General features: G+C 39.2%; 1 protein-coding gene and 1 long non-coding RNA gene across 4 annotated transcripts; both read right to left on the bottom strand.

Moving 5' to 3' along the window:
• Window positions 1–643: 643 nt before the first annotated feature.
• On the bottom strand, window positions 644–6,062 carry LOC121911254. 3 transcript variants are annotated; one of them, XR_006099800.1, is made up of 3 exons: window positions 4,813–5,731; window positions 4,137–4,327; window positions 644–852 (listed from the first exon to the last, which is right to left on the bottom strand). It is a non-coding gene; the product is annotated as an uncharacterized LOC121911254 (long non-coding RNA). The 3 variants fall into 3 exon arrangements; XR_006099798.1 differs by having other exon boundaries at window positions 3,927–4,327; XR_006099799.1 differs by lacking the exon at window positions 644–852 and adding an exon at window positions 5,762–6,062 and having other exon boundaries at window positions 3,001–4,327; window positions 4,813–5,378.
• A 4,541-nt stretch (window positions 6,063–10,603) lies between these two features.
• On the bottom strand, window positions 10,604–17,819 carry zic2b (zic family member 2 (odd-paired homolog, Drosophila) b). The gene is made up of 2 exons (XM_042434087.1): window positions 17,043–17,819; window positions 10,604–12,500 (listed from the first exon to the last, which is right to left on the bottom strand). The coding sequence occupies exons 1-2, from the start codon at window positions 17,563–17,565 to the stop codon at window positions 11,875–11,877; spliced, it is 1,149 nt and encodes a 382-aa protein (XP_042290021.1). The 5' UTR covers window positions 17,566–17,819; the 3' UTR covers window positions 10,604–11,874.
• Between the last annotated feature and the right edge of the window lie 3,633 nt (window positions 17,820–21,452).

The following is a 21,452-nucleotide window of genomic DNA, read 5'->3' on the forward strand; positions in this document are numbered from 1 at the left end:
AGAAGCAATAACTTTAGATAGTCCTTGTGTAACAAATTCATATTCGACTGGAGTTTATTCTGATATAAACCTCTGTACTATAATGTGCTTTGATATCGACTGATTGAATGAGGAAATTAAATGTGTCTGACAGCTACTTCAGGCTCTGCAGGAGAAGACAGAGAGGAACAGGGTTTGTTGATGTAAACCTGACAGCGAACAGGTTCCCAGTAAACACTGAGACATTGGACACACAAACGACCGTTGTCTGAACCTCTCATCTAGACGTCACATTTTGGTTGTCTGGGACGTTACCTGGCCATCAGCTGGACGTCCACTCTGGGCGTTGCAGCAATGTCAAAATATGTTGTTACTATCATCAACTGACCTATTCAGCTATTGTGCTAAAGTTTATGTACACAGTATACATTCTGCAGCTTTCATCCTATATGTCCAGATTAACAATTTAATATGCTCTACTTTGTAAAATGGTCCTACCAATGTCCTGTCTGACTTGGACATCTGTTATACATCTCAACAACGTCACTTCCAAGACAATCTTGATTTAAATTATATATAACCAAACACACAGCAGACAACTCAAGTATCTTAGTTAATACAAGACATATGCAATCATTTTTACAGAAATACTCTTGAGTCAATATTGATGTGCAACAGTATTTTATTAGGATAAACACAGAAAAAGATGATAATTGAAAGTACAGTTGCTTGTTGATAATCTAATAGTATGAATTCTTGACTCTTATAATTCCATCTGATGAATCTTGCTCCAGTTTCCTCTGCAGCTGCAGTAGGCTAGTGTTAATGCTAACTCCAGGATGTAAACAGCTGCTGACAGTCCTCGTCAGAACTCTGTGAGGAAAACAAAGGCTCTAAATCACTGAACTCTTCGTCAACATGAGTGTTATGGAACATAAAAGCAAACTTACGCAACAGTGCTATTTCTGCACAGTTTCTGTTCTCTTGTTGTTACTATGTGTATTCTTGCAAGATGGGATGATGCTCCTCTCATATCAAACATGAATGACCAAAAGTATGAAGATAATACATCCATGATGAAGATATGTCACTCAATAATAAACCTTTATTTACTTTTAATAACCCAGATAAAGCTCACATCATTGCTAAACTGTTTAAAACCTGTAATGCCCAATGACATTGATTCTGTGTGGAGAGGACGTCCCTCTAGGACAATTTGCTCTCAACCAATTAAAGAATTAAAAGGTTTTTGTATGAAAAATACAAAACAGAACACCCATAGATGTGTTGCACAGCGAAAGTTTGAGAAGTATTAGAAGTGTTTTTGAAGTCAGGTCCAGGTGGACATTTACTGAACGTGGAAATTACGACACCCTATGACTTCTGCTCACCTAATATTCATTAGAAGGAGAAATTGACACTTAAACATGCATAAACTGTATTCCAAATATGTGCATACGTCCGCTAAAAATTTGACTTGAGTTTCATGATTCGTGATTTATGTGCATGTTGCTGTTTCTGGCGTATGACTGGAACCATTTTTGGCCAAGGACTCGTCACCATCCTAACAATGAGCCTTGTGCAAGAACATTTTCATAGTTTAATCCTAAAACTTTGACTTTTTTCTGTGAGGTTTGCTCGTACAAGTGTTCCAAGTCAGATTTAACAAACTCTCTTAACTTATTGTAAATTGCTCATTTCTGATGAGTGCCACCTGTTCGTGAGGAGGTGCTTGTTCGTGAGATTTGATCATTAACATAATTATTGGCTCCATGTTCCTCTGAGTTTGGGGGTGAGTTTTATTCACAAAAAAGTTCCCAAAGAGTAAAAACACTGCACAGCTTCAAGTCTTGCTCTCAGAAATCAGTAGACAAAAACTTAAGAGTGTTAGTAGTAGGAGACCCCAAACAATTAGAAACTAGAAAATGCATTTCCTGAGGAAAATGCATTTGAATGCTGACAGCTGAAACAAATTTCAAAGCATCAGCATCCCCATTTGTACAACTTTGCTGAATTTGGTTACTATGGAATATTACAGTTATTAAGATATGGCAGTTAATAAGTAGTATGGTGGTGTTTCACTAAAGGCCACAATGCGTCAATATGTTGCACAAATCCTTATGGAGAACTTGTGTACCAAGTTTCATTTTATTAAAAACAACAAAACTGTAGAAATATCATGTTATAATATTACAGTAACGCCACCAAAATCCAAATTCCAAAAACCCTAATCCTAACCCTATGTGCCAACAGAAGCAAAAAATGTGATTACAAAAAAATCCAAAATAGTGGAAAAATTTTCCATGCACAAATGGGCATGGTCCATATCAGTCCAATCTGCATCGTCCAAGGAACACATTGTGCAAATACTGTTTTGATAGGCCTCACAGTTCATGAATTAAAACGTAAAACATGTAATAACTGACCACATGGTGGCACTATTGGTACCATGTTTTAATATCTTAAACATTTCCACATGGGAAACCTGTCCATGAAGTATGAGTACTCCAGCACTTTTAGTTTTTGAGATATCAACTTTAAAACATTCCTCCCATAGACTTTCCATTATAAATTTTAATATTTTAAAAAATTCTGCTGGGAAGAAGAAAAGTAATAGGATAAATGAATAATAATAAAGCTTTGAAGAACAAAAGTGTGAATGCTTGTTGGCATTCATACTAAATATGACTCCAGCTGACGTGTCATCAGTGTAGCTCTGCACTGTGACAGAAATAAAGAGAATGCTTTGACATGACACTAAGATAATAAAAAACATCTTTATAAAGCAAAGCAGTCTGTGATGGGAGTTGGTAAGGGGATGTGACAGTCAGAGGTGTTAGGGGAGAATATTAGAGCCAACGGGCGATGCTACACCAGATGATACTGGACACAGACCTGTAGAAAGACACAGCAGTTCCCTAGCAATTGCTGAAATGTAAAACTTGCTGCCCCAAAATATGCCAATAAGAAACATAAAATCTAAAAAACTTTTCAATAAATTGGCAGCAATGATGATGATAATATGGTAAACAGAATATTAATTTTGTATTAAGTTTGTTTTAGTTATATATTTAATTTTTGATAATAGTATATTTTTAACTCCACATTAATTCAAATCAGGGCATTATAATTGTAAGTCAAACAAGTGATTCTCCCCTGTGAATATAGGCAGAGATGATGTATTCTTAACACATACGACAGGTCTGAACTACCTGTAAATTTCATTCATACCTGAGAGAAGATTCTAAGCATGAGAAAATTGATGAATGCCCCAAATGTTCTTAAATCATTTGCATCTTAATTACAAATCTGCTCATACAAGTGATTCTCACATGAGGCCCATTGTTTGCTAGGTTAGTTTCAGTTAGAGTAAATTACCTCCCTTTCTGGATTACATCCCAGCTATGAAACAGCTTAACCAACCACAGTGAAGCATGATAACATTGGCCCACCAAATGGAATAGAAAGGCACTGTTTCAGAAAATCATATTGCTGTCTGGAAGGTGCAGAGTGTTGTGATGTGAACACACACAGCACCACAAATCTGCTACCAGACGATGACAGAGTGGGTTTCATTGAGTTGTACAATGATGGTAGAAACAAAAAGCCCAGTAAAAAATGTGGTGAAGCTGTTTATATGATCGCATCTGTTGGGTTTGGTAGGATTGCGTTTGGTTATTAGTAATAATTAATAATTTTCAGAGATAAGTATGAATTACAAAATCAAGAAATTATTAATATTAATTAATAATACAGGGGACCAAGAGTTAGAGAGCCTCGCAACGGGACACAAACTGTTAGATCTATGAGGACCACGGTTGGTTATTAGCAATAATTCATTATTATCAGAGGTGTGCGTGTATATGTACGTGCGCATGTGTGTGGGTTAGTAACACAAGAGGGAAGAAAGAGGAAGAAAAGTGACCGTGGGTTACTTTCTCACTCACCGTGGCACAAACACAGCAGTCCTGAGTGGGGCAAACACAAAACAGTCTAACGTGGTAAACACAACTAAATAGGCAGCAAACTTCAAATACTCCTCAGCGCAAAGCAGCACAAAGGGAATCGGTGGTCTGTCAATTCACAACAACAAACATGAGCGATGAAGCTTAAAAGGCTAAAGGCTAACAAAAGCACTGAAGCTGAAAATAACATACAATCTAACACTGTCTCTGCTCAGACTTAAGCCTCTTTCATGGTCGCTTCAGAAAGCGAGCAGGGTGTGTCTTTCGGTCCGGCTCGGTTCCTCTGCTCGGACGCTGATGCTCTCTGTCGGCTGGTTTCACAGCAAGCTGATCCTCAGCAGCGTGGAGGAGGAAACTTGAAGAAGAGCGCAGGGTTCCTACAACTTAAGGTAAGTTAAATTCAAGACTTTTTAAGACTTTTTAATGCCACCTGAAATGAAATTTAAGACAAACGTCGCAATAAACACAATTGGGAAAAAAAACACTGCATCAATTACACAGGGTTAGGAACAATTTTACCCAAATGTTTATTTTAACATAAAACATTACTATTTGGTCCAGTGAACGAGTTTCATTTTTAAAAACACTACACTTTTCTTGCAAAAAACACAGTATAACATATACGCTTGTCATAGCTATGGCATGGATTGGCAGGTGTCAGATGATGAGAGAGGAGAAGGTGATGAGTATGAGCCAGATGAGGAAGTAAAGAGTGAAGAGATCAGAGTAAAAAGGGCTTGTTGTGTGTGTGTGTGTGTGTGTGTGTGTGTGTGTGTGTGTGTGTGAGTTGTGGTGCTGCGGTCCCGGTTGTTGATGATGGGGGTGGGGGTGACGACAGAGACGACAGTAGAATAGAACTGCGAAATACCTGGCGTTTGTTGGCAGCTTGATGTTGAAGCTTTGTGTTTCGCGCTCTGCATGTGCGACTCCACTGCCTTAATTCCCATCGTGCCGAGTTTAAAACACTTCTTGCACAAAATGCGTCGTGCCTCGTACAAATTTCCCGGTACCGATTTCAGCCATGCCGAAAAATGTTGATTTGACAACCAATTTGCATTGAACTTACACTTCCCCATGTTGTCCAAGGTAGAGTGACAGCTACACGAATAAAGTGCATCTGCTCTGAGAGTCCCGGCCGCACCCACATCACTGATTTTTTTGGTTCCGTTATAGTGATTGCGGGAGGTTACCGCGAGAGGCATTCGGTAAATTATTTTAAAAAAAAAAAAAAATGTATCAATTATTTTGAGATTTGAATCTAATTACAATTACAAAATCCTACTTACCAAGTGTAAACATTTTTAAGACTTTTGAAAGATTGATTTAAGACATTTTAATGCCAATTAAAGCCTTGATTTTAGATTAATGAATTCAATGCCTTTTAAGACTTTTTAAGGATCCGCGGGAAACATGAGAGCGGGTCAGGGAGGCTACCTCCGTCTTCGTTAAGAAATCTTTTTCTTCCTTCTGCAGGCAGTGAGAGCACTGTGTTGTGGCAGCAGCGGTCTCTAACGGATTTTAACATAAAACATTACTATTTGGTCCAGTAAACAAGTTTCATTTTTAAAAACACTACACTTTTCTTGCAAAAAACACAGTATAACATATACGCTTGTCATAGCTATGGCATGGATTGGCAGGTGTCAGATGATGAGAGAGGAGAAGGTGATGAGTATGAGCCAGATGAGGAAGTAAAGAGTAAAGAGATCAGAGTAAAAAGGGCTTGTTGTGTTTGTGTGTGTGTGTGTGTGTGTGTGTGTGTGTGTGTGCGTGCGTGTGTGCGTGTGTGAGTGTGTGTGCGCGCGCGCACAAGTTACCCCCGTCTTCGTTAAGAAATCTTTTTCTTCCTTCTGCAGGCAGTGAGAGCACTGTGTTGTGGCAGCAGCGGTCTCTAACGGATCAGGTGATTGTGTTCGGGCGAACACGGCGAAGTCTCGTCTCGTCCAGCGAGGGGACAATCTTCAAGTCGGTAGGGGGAAAGTACACGTGCACGGGGTTACCTCCTTTAGTAAACTGACTCATGGAGGGACAGAGCTTTCCCCACGGCGCAGTTGCAATGGCCAGGCAGATATTTCAGGGTGCAGCCAGTATTTACAGGGTGGTTACATCACAGCTGTGTCGCTGTGACTTCCTCTGGTGTTGGAGCGTCTCTGCCAATTAGAGACAAGAGTTTCCAGATTTAACACCAATGTGTGAACGGAGCGGTGCATGTTGGGAGATGGAGTCCATTTTGGACTCCCTTTGTTCTACTGGGTGCCCTTTCTTGTTATCAGGCTCATCAAACTAACACTGTTTCAGTTTTAGTTTTACTGTATCACATTGTAAACGGTCACATTGTTTATTGATTGATGTGACACAAAAGCGTTTGCACTACAATACATTTCTAATTATAATAGTGCCTAAATAATAAAAATAATAAATTAACGTCTTTTGCTAAAAAGAAAGTTGGAAAAAAGGCTATGACAAGTCGCAGTAACTCGACATCTCCCACATACACAGGAAGAATAGCTTTAAAGTTATAACCAACTAGTCTGATATGTTTAGAGTTGAGTGTGTTATTTTGTAGCAACCTGGTGTCAACCTGGTTTGTAGAGGCATGTATGGTTCCTTTGTACCCGCATGGCAACTTTAGACTGGTTGGTTATAACCTATTCCTTCCTCTTCTTCCAAACATTTTTTCTTGGCAAAAGTGGCACGTTGCATTCCTTAAATGCATCATGGTGCAAACACTTCTGTCCCATCAGTTACAGTACATGACCATTCACACTGCGAAATATAGTAGAATTAAAGCTGAAATAGAGATTTAGAGATTTAGTCAGATTTATGAAACCATATAAACAGCTCCACCAACACAACAATGATTTTTTTCTATCATTGTATAATTAACTATTATACAAACCCACACCATCTGCCTTTGGCTGCACACTTGTGCTGCAGTGTTCACAGAGCAGTGACGCTCGGCACTTTACAGACGACTGTATGATTTCCTGATGAAGCATCTTTCCATTGGTCATATCTAGATGGTAACCCTAGATCTGCAAAACTCTTGCAAGATTTGTACATGTTGTTCCTTCACTGTACGCATTGTTTGTCATAGTACAAAATAATTATGTTTTATGATGATGCTGTAGTTAGGTTTAGGCACAAAAACGCATAGTTAGGGTTAGGGAAAAATCATTGTTTGCATTAAAATGATCACTCTTGTGAGATCTTTCGTAAATCTGGGGTTACCATCTAGACGTGACCCTTTCCATTTGTTGAACTGTTGTTGTCATGCATCATTGTTTCAGAGCTATTAAACCAGTGATGTGAGTGTATTTATTAGTCACCACATCCTCACTTCACTCAGCCCTTTTGCACTTTGAGCTGCTGCACTTACTGTATACGAACCAAAATGTTCAGCACCCAAGAACTACCACTCTGCACTTGTTGCACTTGTGCCATTAAAATAGGGCCCCTGGTGTGATGCTGCATTAGAATGGAGTTCTCAGTAAAACAGTGCAGAACATCCCTACAAGGAACACGAAACTGTGCTATTCAATGATCGTTAACTGTGTTATGTCTGAACTATCATGGAATCAAATAGTATGGAAGGATGTTGTTGACACAAAGACTGTGTACAAATCACATTCAAGCTGTAATCCATCAGTAGGTAGAGATTTAAGATCACACAGAGACTTTCAGAGTGCTGAAAGCAAAACCAGATATGCTACGTTTAAAAATATTCTTACACTTTTCATTAAATGAGAGATTCTGAGCACTTGATATTGTGAGAGGGCCCTTGAAATGCTTAAATTTCATATGGCTATATTACATGGCTGGGCCCATACTTTCAACAGTTAATGTATCTATGTTACTATAAAGGAAGGAGTCTCTGTCTGTATGTGTGTGTGTGCATGTGTATCCTTCACTTTTCTCAACTGTTCATCTGATCAACTTAACACTTGGCAGGTGTATTCCTGGGAACCCAAGGATGTGCAGTGTCAAGTGTGCTGTTGTTTGAATGACAAATGTAAGAGATATATTTAAAAGAAAACATTTAGAAGATCTTGACCTCTCCAATATGGTGGCCACAAATACCTGAGCTGCATTTGTTTGTTTGTTTGTTGAGGGTGGAGCTGACCTTAAATCTAGCTGCTAGCTTGGTTAGCACAGTCCATTTACAGTCCATGGTTAAACTGTGATAATGCTAATGCCAATTTTCCTTAGTGAAAAACTGGCTTAAAACCATTATACAAAACGTACTTACTGACTGAACATCCGACTCCTTAGAGGGTCTTTTAGTACAACCAAGTGTTGAACAAGACTCTTTTAGGTGACCAAACTGTTACAATTAACTTCAATGAACTGAAAAAACACTGTGAAATAGCAACAGCTATGCCTGTACTCTGTGAATCTGTGGTTACGCCATGGTTATGTTACCTAACCAATGTTGTCGCCATGGTAGCAACATGTCAATCAAAACATAGGCATGCTCTAAAGCATACCCTGCTTTATTGTCAAATTTAAATTACATGGGACCATAATTTACAAAATGAGCGTTATGCTGTATTGAAGAAGACTTGAAACTAGTGATTGAGACCATAAACTCATTAGGAAAGTGTTTACTGAGGTAATAAATTAAGTGGGGCATTATCTCACAGACTTCTATGCAAACAGTCTTCTTTTAGGAGTCAGTGGAGTTGCCCCCTGCTGGTCATTGGAGAGAATGCAGGTTTAAGGCACTTCTGCATTGGCTTCAATTATCAGACCCGAAACTACAGGCTTGATCTTGACCTCTCCGATATGGCAGCTGCACAGACACATAGCTGCAACATACAGCAGCCAATCAGGTGTTGTTTCTTTATCTATACAGAAACAGCAACATCATAATGTTTAACATGTTATAATACTTAGTTTCATGTATTCAGACATTAACTTACTGCAAAAACTCAATAATATATCTGAACTCTGCTGACCTGCTTCCGTCACATCTCTGACTTATTCCATACACACACATGGACTGAGCTATTTCCACCATTTTCCAAAATAAAATGACATGTGAGGCAGTGACAGACTTTCAAAATAAATTACAAACAAGGATTTGTAACATTAAGATAACTCCTACATGTTAATGACACTCTTATCCTATATCTTAATAACACTCTTATTGGCTGAACTTTTCATAATTGAATTTATGACATTTTTGAATCTATCCAACTTATAAACAACAAGAATTGATGTTCTTGAAAGCTGTTCATCCGATGGACTTCCCACTTGGCACTCATGTGTAAAACTGTTTAGATGGGCAGTTCTCAGGAAAGCTGCAAGCAGCAATCAGCCCATGAACAGGTACGTTTTGAACGGGTGCTGCACTAGTTTTTGACTAAAAAAGCTGGTGGAGCACACAGAGAAGTGGTCTGATTTCATTTAGAAGGCAGCATCTAACATGATGACACTTCATGGATTTTTTTTCTGTTCTTAGTCGGTAATTGCATGTGAGGGATAGCCATCCATCCATTATCTATACCACTTTCGCCTGTGCAAGGTCACAGAGACCTGGAGCCTACCCCAACTTACATTGGGTGAGAGGCATGTTGCACCTGGATGGGTTACCAGTCTAATACAGGACAATATGGACAGATGATCATTTACATGCAAATTAATACCTGTCATATCAGAGTTTCCAGTTAATCGGACCTGCGTGTGTTTGGATAAAACCCACACAGACACAGAGAACATGTAAACTCCACACAGAAAGGCTCCAGCTGGTGGATTCAAACCCATAACCTCTGAGGTGACAGTGCTAGCCACTGCACCACTGTGTGACCACATGGCCCCAACTGGGCATGAGTGGTTGTTGACTCAAAATCTAGAGATAATTCCTCATGCTGATCAAACCTTCAATGACGCAACTCTGCCATCACTCTCAAAATGTGCTCTGCACTTATAAATGTCCATATTCCCTGTCTGCTCTCGACTTCCAGATCAATTACCTGCTTAATATCATTGGTGAACCTGAATAAAATTGAGACGCACTATTCTCAAATCACTTATTTTGTTTAAAGATCAATTCCGGTTTCATTAAACTTTGGGGTTATCTCTGCAATTTTGTTAACAATTTCTATCAGTAAAAATAATGTACTCACCAAGTTAAAAGCTTGGGAATATGGTGACTAAAAAGGTAAAAGTAACCTTAAGGTTAGGCCAACTTGTATGGAAGAGAAAACTAAGGTAATCACTGGTATGATTACATAAATTGTCATCTGTCATAAACATCCTTCACAATTTAGAGATCCATTTCCTACTTCAGCTGTAATCTACTGTACTTATGGTAGATGACCATTCAGTTTTCCTGTGCAATGAGGAATTATTAGCAACATTTCAGGTGTGCTCATTTCAGTTCTTGTAATAAACAAGAATGTCCTTTAAATCCAGCTTGAAATGGCCTACTATTGGATGGATAATGTACATTTGTTCATTAATGAATAACTTAACCATTTAAAGTGTTTTCATTGTAGCAGCTTCAAAGATATATTAATCATTTTTTCCAAACCATACCTCAAGCTTACACAATTGATTCATTGATGCTACGGGATGCTTACATTGAGTCAGATATTCAAATCCAAGATGCCACTTTTTATGGCTGCGCTATTTGATCAAAGGGAAAATACAGGATCTCTTGTGCATCATTTAATACACATTTTCATGTTAAAGGAATAAGTGTATCACATATATGGTAATTTTGGAAAACCTGGGGTCTTGACTAAATTGTCAATGGAGGGTAAATGGATGCAGATGATTAACCCCCTGAAAGGTCCACATGGTTGAAAGGTTAAGGAGACACTTGTTAATCAGTACAAAGAAGGGTCGACCCACTGTCTTCAAGCTGATGTGCCACTGCTGGCTGTGATAACATAAAACACTTTTGAACAAGTTACAAATGGTTTGCTAGTAAAGGCCTCAGTTTGCTTCAAACAAAGTGCATGTTGGATCATCCAGCTCAGGCTCTCTTTTTCATTCTTCACACAACTATTTCTGTCACTTTTTACATGAGCCATCAAACACGATGAATGCCTTCGAGGAGAGACTTTCTGAAAATGTGCCATTATTCTCATATATACAATTTGTTGTGTCGAGACAACAAAGACAGAGTTGTTGGCGAGAGACAGGGAGGCAGTGAGATGCAGGCAGGAGGAGGCTATGAGGGCAGGCTTTTTACCCTGCTTTCTAGTGTGGACACACAGAACAGGTAGAAACACTTTGACAGCAAATGTGGTTAGACCACACTTTGAATAAACTAGTTTGTTTAAAGCATACTGAGGCCTTAACAAGTTCTTAACAGTTGCTCTGGACCTGCTGTGTTAACATGTGTACAGTGCTACCATGAGCTCAAGGTAACAGGGTAACCACTTTCCATCAGTGTCAATTTAGCCCTTGAAATTGCTTCATCTAGGTAGAGCTCTTAGATAAATTGGTCAATAATCTGGTTTCTCTAGAGAGGTCATCATGTACACACACCCTCATCATATTCTTTAACAGCAAACAGCAGTCACCAACATTCTCAGTTCATTTGCGTCCACAGTGTTATCCCCTTTGTTAGTTCAGGTTAGCTAGCTAACACTGGTTAGATAACTTGCAACTTGTCAAGCTTTTTGTTTCATAACCATAATGAATGAATTTCTGTTGTCCCCTCTGGCACCATTTGACCCATTGTTCTGGGTTCACAAGTAGTGACTGTCTCCGAGCTGAGTTTGGAGATTTTTGAACCAGAGTAAAAAAGCCTCAGATCATCTTCTCCATCTTAGAAGGGCCATGGATGTAGAAACATACAACTTCTGGTTCTGAAAAATTATAGCAACTATGATTCCACAGAGCATCCTCTGGCCTGACCTGGTCTGACAATATATGAGGTCTGTTCTTCACATCTAAATCCATCAGTCCCTCCATCCTACGTGATGTACTGCTCATCATCACTAGGTTCTGATTTGATGTGGTCTGGGTGAAGTAGAGGAAAGTGTGGTGCTGTAGTCCTGGTACAGACATACCACTCCTTAATGTTAGATAACTGAGGTAAGGCTGGGTTGACTGACCGCTGGCTCCTCCGTGGGATCCTGCTACTCTGCTGCTGGGCCAGCTGACTCTTCAGGCCCGACAGAGAAAGGTCCAGAGGCATTGTCATTGGAGACGAACTCCTCAGCAGCAGCTTATGATCCACTTCAGTGGCTGAGTTGATATCCAATTCGTGATTGGACAGAAGAGGAAAATGAGTGTTTTTATTGGCAAGTGATGGAGAAAGGTGGTTCATTTTAAGGTCGAGTGGCTCGAGGGCCTGATGAGGTTGTTCGTGTTGGTGAGCAATGGAGTCGTACGTGTCATGGGGTTCAGAGGTAGGTGACGATTTGATGTGGACCTTCATGTGTTTGCGCAGGGAGCTGGGGTGGGTGTAGGACTTGGTACAGCCCAGAGCCTTGCAGTCGTAGGGCTTCGAGGCCGTGTGGACTTGTGAGTGCTTCTTCCGGTCACTGCTGTTGGCGAAACGTCGCTCACAAAACTCACACTGGAATGGCTTCTCACCTGCAACACAAACATCACACTCACCATTATCACATCCTAGAATGGACCCCTAATTAGTGGTACAATTAAAGGGACACTCCACCAATTTTACACATTTAAGAGGTACTGCACACTAAAATGTGTTTTTTGAGCTGTAAACTAAATTATGACTGTACTGTGATGAAACAAATCTATGCTGGTGTTAATATTCACATTGACACCAAATTTATAAAAATCGGCATTTCATGGGTTGCAAATGGCTCAACCTGTCATCTGCTGTTTAAAATCAGCCCTAAAAAGGCGGGGCCAATGCTGATGTAAAGTTGAGTTCTCTATATCATGAAATTTGGTAGAATGATAACTCTTCAGACAGCTGGAGAGTTGAAGAGCTGCAGGGCAAGATGCAAGGATTTCTGTTTTTTTTCTGGCTGACAGCTCTTGTGGCTCGTTTAAATGTCATTGCACTGTTTGTATTTCACTTATTATTATTAATATATGTAATGCTGAGCAACTCCTGCCCTCCTGCCTCACACAGCTACGCACCCCCTGCCCTCCCCTCTCCTCTCCTCAGCCCCTCCCGCCCCCCTCTCACCCCTTTCCGACTTTTTAGCATTTTTCAAAATTATGCAGTGGGTAGACTTAGACTCAGACCTAGGGGTGCAGCTACATTTTAAGATTCCTTTTACTAATCATATACTATTCAACCTGTGAAAACAGTTGTATTGTGTGTTCTGTGGCTCTGGAGGAGCATTGTCTGTTCTGAGAAAATAACCTTTATGACATTATAGATATATCATCAGGATTATCTTAGTTTTGGGCTAGGAGACTACAAACAACCCACGTTTTGTCCCTGGCCAAAAGTGGCCCTGGTTGAACGGCAAAAACTGCAATGTGCACATAAAACTAATCATCAAAATCGAGTCAAATTGCTTTTAAGTGGATGTGTGCATTTGAAATTTGAAATTTGAAATACAGATATGCATGTGTACAAATCAATTTCTCCCTCTAATGATTAGGTCTAGTCCAATTTTGGTTGAAAAACTGTTGTGCTCAGAAAATACTTCTCAAAGTTTCGCTGTGCAACACATATGCATGCTTTTTTATTTTTCATACAAAAATGTTTAATTTGTCTTTAACCGGTTGAGACCAGATGTCCTAAAGAGACATGCCCAGAGAAGATATGGAGTCACATATCTTCTCTGTGTTCTCCTCACAGAATTCTGTTTGACATCCTTAAGTTAGCATCAGCATTAGCCTGCTGCAGCATCTTAATAGAAACTGGACCAAAGTATATCAGATGGGATTAAAAGAGTTAAGAATTCAGATTGTTAGATTATCTACAAGAAGCTGTACTTTTGATGATAATCTTTTTCTGTTTTGTTTATTTGTTACGTTATATATTGCTGCACGTCAGTACTGATTTCAGTGTGTTTCTGTAAAAATTATTGCAAAACTCTTTATGGGACTTCTTGACAGGACAGTCAAACAACAGTCATACGACATCTCAATGTTTGCTGAGAGGCCTGTGTTACAAACTGAAGGTGTAGAGTTTGAAAGATGTGTTTACCAGGCAGGGAGATTGCAACAAAAAGTCTGGATATCCTGGGCTCTGCTGTTTGATTTGACCATTCTATTTCAAACTCTCTTTTGGGTGCTTTAAGTAGTGTTGGGCAAGTTACTGAAAATTAGTAATTAGTAACAGTTACTAGTTACTTCTATCAAAAACACTTGGTTTACCAATTACTGCATATAAAAAGTAATTAGTTACTTGGGAAAGTAACTTCTGCTATTTTCAGTTCAATCCAGTCGTTTTATTTTCCTCACAACCGCAAATCAGTTAATTTTAATCCAGTTTCACAAACATTAAAGTAAGACAACTCAAAATTCCGCTCCAGGTTTTACTGCAGATCCACAACTCAAACCAGGAAATTAAAGTTAGTATAGCAGCAGGAGTTCAGTAACAGTGATTATTTACAATAATTTATAACTCCAGAGACAAGGCTTATGTTTTACCACAAGTTGGCTACAATGACGTGGACTTTACAACGTGGCTCTGAGACACGGTAAGGTCAGATGACGTGTTTGTGTTGTGTGCGTTTGTCAACTATCCTCTGCAGTTGTCCACAACATTCACCTAAGACAAAAGTAACAAGTAACTGTAATTAGTTACATCACTAGTTACCATAGAAAGAAGTGGAAAACTGACTTTAAGTGCACTGTAAGTGCAACACCTCAATTACAGGACCAATATTTGTCAGTTTCATTGTTTACTTCTTATTATTGAGCAGCTATTTCTGATATTTTGATACCACAAGCCTTAGCTATTTGGAACACCAGACATTTCATCCAGCAAAAAAAACATGCAGTTTTTTGCACGCAGTATAAATGTGTTATTTTCGCCTATTCGAAAAGTGGTGTATTTGAATATTTCTGCATACTGGGGTCCCTAAACATTCTTGGAATTGCATAAATTTGGTATGACTGGAAAGCTGAGACTCCTGTGGATTCAATGAGCCTAATTATATCATGTGTGATGATGTTAGTCCCAATAGTAGCCATTTCATTGTAGTGAGACCATTTTTTGAAACTTGACCTCCCCATATAAAATAACTTATCGTGCACTTTAGGATAATCACAGCTTCATGAAACTTTACAACCACAAACTAAAGAGCTAGGGCATTAAGAGGATGTATGACGTTACTGGGTGTATAGACAATAAGGGAGTTTCTGAGCAATTTCCAGAACAGAAGTGCTAACCATCCAATCATTGAAAAATGCAGATCTTATAAAAATCTCCAAATGTCAAAAGTTACCAAAAAAAGAGATACCAAATCACAGCAGTCATTCTATGTTGGTCCTCAAGGTCTTGGTGTCTTAATGTGGTATTTTGGAGGGATTTTTGACCATTTTTATCAATTTTTGAGTGGTCAAAAATTGTTAAATTTTGCACCAAATCTGTATAACAAATAGTATCAACCCAAAAATTGCTGCAACAACTTGAGACATAATTGAGCATGGGAATGGCCATCATATGCTAACAGCATAATGTTCTAATCCCTTATACACTCTAAACTTTCAGTTTCTTGAATAGGCGCCTGACCAAAACACAATGATGTATACCACATCTGTGTGGGAGATTCCCAATATAATTTCTTCAAATCTCAATAGGGGTGGGTTTTTTTTTTATATATGTATGTATACCTAGGTTGGATTAGTTCTTGTGGCCACTGTGTGATGTTTGTTGAGGTTATTTGTGTTTTTGTTTAAAGGCATATTACCAAAAAATAGTCATTACTTCTTTCACAAATTAACTGGTTTACCTAAACATACTGTCAGTTGGCAGTTTTTTAGGTCCACCCAGCTAAAGCTAAAAGTGTATAATCCAACAGCAACAGCAATAAATCCCACATTCATGAAAGTTCTAATGTTCTGTTTTTGGTGAATGGTTTTAGTGATAATTCACCTTGATGCTCATTTTGCAGGTTGTAGCTTGGGAGTCCTGATTAAATGTATTGCATTGTATTGTACAGTTTTTCTAATATTTTACCCACTGCATTCTCATAAAGGTACATGGTATTATTTTCTGACAAGGCACTCTTCACAAAGGGTTTATACATTGTAACTCTTGGCTTTATTTTAGCATTGCATTGTAAATGTTAGGTTGTCAGTGATTGAATTTTGATAGGGTGTCCTGATAGAGTTTAAGCTGACCATGTCATCACTGTGTCCATGGTTTGAGTCTGTTCAGGGACCAATGTTGCATGCCATCCTTTCTCTCTCCCCTCATACTGTCTAATAAAAGCATGAAATGTCCCCAAAATATTTCCAACACCTCCAACAGGATTGTTCACAACCTGACAATCCAGCCGTTGCTCCTATTAAAGGCTTATAACTGAAATATTAAACATTAGTGAATGCTTTAACAACCATTTATCAAGCCATTAGTTACAGCTAATAAATCCCTCATGACGGGGTGTACATAGAAAGTGGCACTGGGTAGACTAACAGTCTCTTTGATAGAAATGGGGTGTTACTTTTTTTAAAAAACTGGCAACTGAGTTTACTTCAAACCGCCCACTGTGTCATAAAGAATGTGATTATCTGATCTGGGGAACTGAGGAGAAAACAATACAATTACTGCAAACTATATGTTTTTTATAAATACAGGGAATTATAATGATAATTACAGTCCTGTTTATTTCTCAACAAACTGATTTCTGTTGTGTAAATCTTATCACTTTGATTCTGTACTCATCCTTTTCCCTCTCTCATAATCCAGCTGCTTTGCGCTGCTTCCTGTCACCTTGCATGACTCCAGAGCTGCAGTTACACCCGTGATTCCTCTAGGAAACAAGGGAGCAATGAAGGGCGGATGTGAATCGGTACTGAACGGAGCCCTCGTAAACATGGAGGGGATTCCTATCACACTGAGAACAATCTCTATTAACCTCTTTATTCTCAGTCACTGTCAGGAGGTTGCTGCCTTGCAGGATGACACGGATTTTCAGATTAGAATGACTGTATCAAAGCTCTCTGTCTAGTCACAGAATCATGACACCCTACCAGTGTGCGTGCGCGTGTGGATCTTGAGGTTCTCGGAGCGTGCAAACATCTTGCCGCAGTTGGGAAATGCGCACGAAAAAGGTTTCTCCCCGGTGTGCACACGAATGTGGTTGATGAGTTTGTATTTGGCTTTGAACGCCTTCCCACCGCGCATACACTCGTCCCACATGCAGACATGACTGAGGGTCTCGAGCCCCGCCGTTACATGCTCAGTGGTGACGTGGTCCACCAGCTCTTGCATGGAGCTGAAAGTTTGGTCGCAGACGGACGTCGCCGTCCGCCCAAGCCTCTGTCTCGAGGAAGTTCGGTCAGTCCATTTGCAAATCAGTTCAGTTTTGACGGTGGGGCCTTTGGAGAAATCCAGCAGGCCGTCCATCCCACCGCCGGTACCACTGTCGGTAGAAGCGGACACATTAGTGCCTCTCTGCTGGGGTGGTGAGACGATGCTCGAAGCCCCGGAGTTGTTGTTCCCCAGCGGAGAGACGAGGCCATTGTGCCTGGCCACTACAGCCGTCCGCTTCATGCTCAGCACGGCGGGCTGCCCCGCTCCTGTCGCCAACTTCAAACCTCACTTCTATGTAAAATGACTTAAATCCAACTGAAAAAACGTTTGCCACTGTCCTGCTTCCTGCCTGAGTATTTTGGTTGAAACGAAGAGCGCATGCGGCAATGTCTTTACCCCCCGCTGCTCGGTGTTAGCTCCCGAGAGTCAGAGCCTCCATGCTTTTATTTACTGTGTGAATGGAGGTGAACGGAGTCGAAGGAATACATCAGGCCGCAACCCAACACTGTCTGGCGTCGTCCTTGTCTCATTTCCTTCTCCACTCCTTTATTTATCCTATTCCTTATTTTTCAACTAACAGACCAACAATGATAGCCTAAACACACGAGTAAATTCACTTTCAGTGATTATACTCTGTCATGGTAGTCTAAGTTTGTCAACCCAACATTTCATTGAAATTGATGTTAAAAATGAAAATTAATTGTACTATGTAGCATAGGCCATAGGCTAAGATAATGGCACACACTTGTATTTTCAGTATTATTAAAGCTTTGATAAGAAAATTTTAGATTTTTACCTCAAAGTCCTCAGCCATCATTCCCATCAGTCAGGATAACAGTTTACTTCAATTTCATTGCTGTTATTATTTTATCATTTTATTATTATCAACAATTCTCCAAAGAGACTAAAACCAGTAATGATTCTGTAATCCTACGTAAAGAATTGTCTTTGTATCTAAAGCCTGATAAGCTACAGCATACACCTCCCTGCCATAGAACCCCACTGTCTAGACATTATTAAAAACACATCAAAGAACCATACCATCATCTCAAAACATGGCCCATCACCATGGGTGATGGGCCATGTTGTGAGGATTATTTTGCATTTTACATCACAAACACCAAGATTTCCCTTCTGAATAAGAAGTTAGGCAGTGCTACTCTTTGTACTAAACTGCAGGTGTTAAAACTAAGTACATATAGGCCATTTATAATAAATGTAGGCCTTCTAAATAATAATAATAAAACAAATTAAATACATGTCTTCCTTGTAGTTGGTGATCCACCCTGATGATCTGCATGGTAGTAGAGTTTGAAATGCAGGGCCTATGTGTTCTGCATATGTGTGTGTAGTTAAACTTTTTAGGTGTAGCCTACCAGTGATACAATGCAACTGAACAGTTGCAGTCTGGAGCCCTGCACAAAGACTTTATCATTGGTCATCTGAATTCTAGGAATTCTGATTTTGAAGGAAAAAAAAGTCATATTACGTAAATTAAAATGAATGAGGCTAAATTCATAATGTTATGAGACTAAAGCCATAATCTAGTCATAATCTTGTCTTCAAACTCTCCACATCCTAGATGTGATGTGATGATTGAAGATAGGTTTGGTAAATGTTTCACCATTAGCTCTTGGTTTTAGGAAGCAGAATCGATTCAGCATGATAAGCTCTAAAAAAATTTTTACCAAATTATCAAAATAATATAGATTATATCAGAGGCAAAACAAGGCACTGACATCACATTTATTTGGGTTCCTGCTCCAAACAAGCTGTTAGAAAAGAAAATATAGATGTGTGTCAAACATTCAAAATCAGAAGCATTGTATGGAAGAAAATCAATAAAGAGTGGCAACAGCACTGGTATCAGGAGATTAGGGGAAGACATCTACATTCAGTTCAAAATAGAGTGGGTATTATGAGAACTAGGGGTGGAAATAGAAAAGAGAAGGCAATAATGAGTGGATTATGATCTGAAAGGCACACTTCATATTATAGGGAAGCATCCAACAGTCTTTCTGAATATTGTCATGTACCAGGTCCTGTAGAACATGTCAGCTAGTTATTTGCATGGATCAGAGGTAAAGGACATGATGGAAGAAATTAAAAGATTTGGGCTAACAGGAGCATGATTAAAGAGCATACTGGAGTGTGGTGGAAGTGGACAGGGCAAAATTCAGTCAGTTTTCTAAAGAAAACAGGACTGATGAGAAAAACCTGATAAACTAGACATGTTCAGGAGTTAGCTAACTCCAGAGGATGGCAGTAGTGCAACACTAAAGCTGCTCTTAAACCTCAAAGGATTGTCAGGCATTTGTGCATGTGGCCAAAGTGTGCAAAGGAAAGAGAAGATGCGCTAGGTGTGTTGGGGAACATGAATATGGAAAATGTGGAGAGGGAGTGAAACCGGAATGTTTTAACGGTGGATGTAGCCACAGCATTGCTTATTGGGGTTGTGAAGTGTTGAAACAAGAGGTGGAGGTGCAACAGATAGGGATGAACGAAAAAGTCTAATATGCTGCCATAGTTAAGATAGCAGGACAGAAAAAACAGAATTAGGAGGGGGGTGTGCTGCATCTCCCAGCTGCTGCTGCTGCCAGCTCCTGTATGTCCAACATGTATGTAAGTATGTACAGTAAGTGGGTCAGTATGTTTATGTATGTGCCTGTATGTGAGTCATTTGCTCCCATTCACTTACATAGTGAAAAAAATGTTATTAAAAGGTTAATATCTTAAAAAGTTATGAAAGAAGAATGATAACAGTAATGTCCTGAACAAGCTGAACATTTGGATATATAATGTTTTTTCGTAGCTGAAAATAGGTAGGAGTAGTTAGTGGTCAAAAAATGTATGGAGGAATAATAAATAACTAGACTGTCTACATTTTCTGAAGAAAATGTATGTGAGAGCTGGAAGCTGTCAGCTGCTGCTGATGCATCTCCCAGCTGCTGCTGCTGCCAGCCGATGCTAGTGCTGCTGCCTCTGCAAGCTGCTGTGAATGATGAAAACTGAAATACATTGTAAGCTGAAAGCTTAAAGAAATTGCTGAAGCAATTCTGAAAATGGCTGAAAAAACAGCTGATATCAACTGAAATGCATTGTGTGTGTTTTTCAGTAAAAGCCCCCATGAAGACAGAAAGACCAGTTTGTGTGTGTGTATGTGTCAGTAAAAGTCCCCGTAAAGACAGAAAAACCAATATGTGTGTCTGTACAGGCACAACATGTATATAGGTATGTATACAGTATGTAGGTATGTATGTACGTACATACAGTGTGTACAGTATGTATGTATTTATGAAATATGTATAGTATGTATGCATCTATGTATGTATGTATGTATGTATGTATGTTTGTACAGTATGTGGGACAATATGCATGTGCATGTGTCTGTATGTGTGTCATTTGCTCCCATTTGCTTACATTTAAAAAAATGTTTGTTCATGTATTTAGTGGGACCATATACAGTGTTAAACATAAATGTTACCATTTGGTGTATTGTACCAGAGTTAGCTTATAGCTAACTTTCATCTGCAGTCCCTTAGGCAGATCACACTTAAAACATATAACAGCACAATAACAAACAGTAAAAAGCAAAAAACACACAGGACACATAATACAAAATACAAAGCTACACACAATAGCATATCACATACACTCACAATGTCAACTAGACATCACTAATGTGAGCTTGTCAAATTAAAAGCAAGATTATTTGTATTCATGAGAAGACCATGAGTTTAAATTTAGAGTCAGTGATTACAGAAGTGAGTAGTTTTTAATTTGGTTTTGAACATACTCATGGAAATGCAACTCTTCATATCATCAGGTAGGGCATTCCACTGAGTTGTGGCTTTCGCAGAGAAAGCTGATTGCCCAAATGCAGTGCGACGAAATGATATGGTACAATCTTGTATAGAGGATATTCTGGAGGATCTAATAGAACTTACTGAGTGAGTATACACAAAGTCATGTGGTGGAGGATGGGCCAAACCATTTAAAATTTTATAAACTAGGCACAAATTTGAGAATAATGTAAAATTCTCAAAGCTCAGTAAATTGTATTTCTCCAGTACCCTACAGTAAGGGAAATACATTGGCTTTTTGTCCAGAGTAGTTTATAAAAAGCT

This window comes from Thunnus maccoyii, chromosome 14 (genome assembly GCF_910596095.1).
Source record: "Thunnus maccoyii chromosome 14, fThuMac1.1, whole genome shotgun sequence".
Classification (NCBI taxonomy): Eukaryota; Metazoa; Chordata; class Actinopteri; order Scombriformes; family Scombridae; genus Thunnus; species Thunnus maccoyii.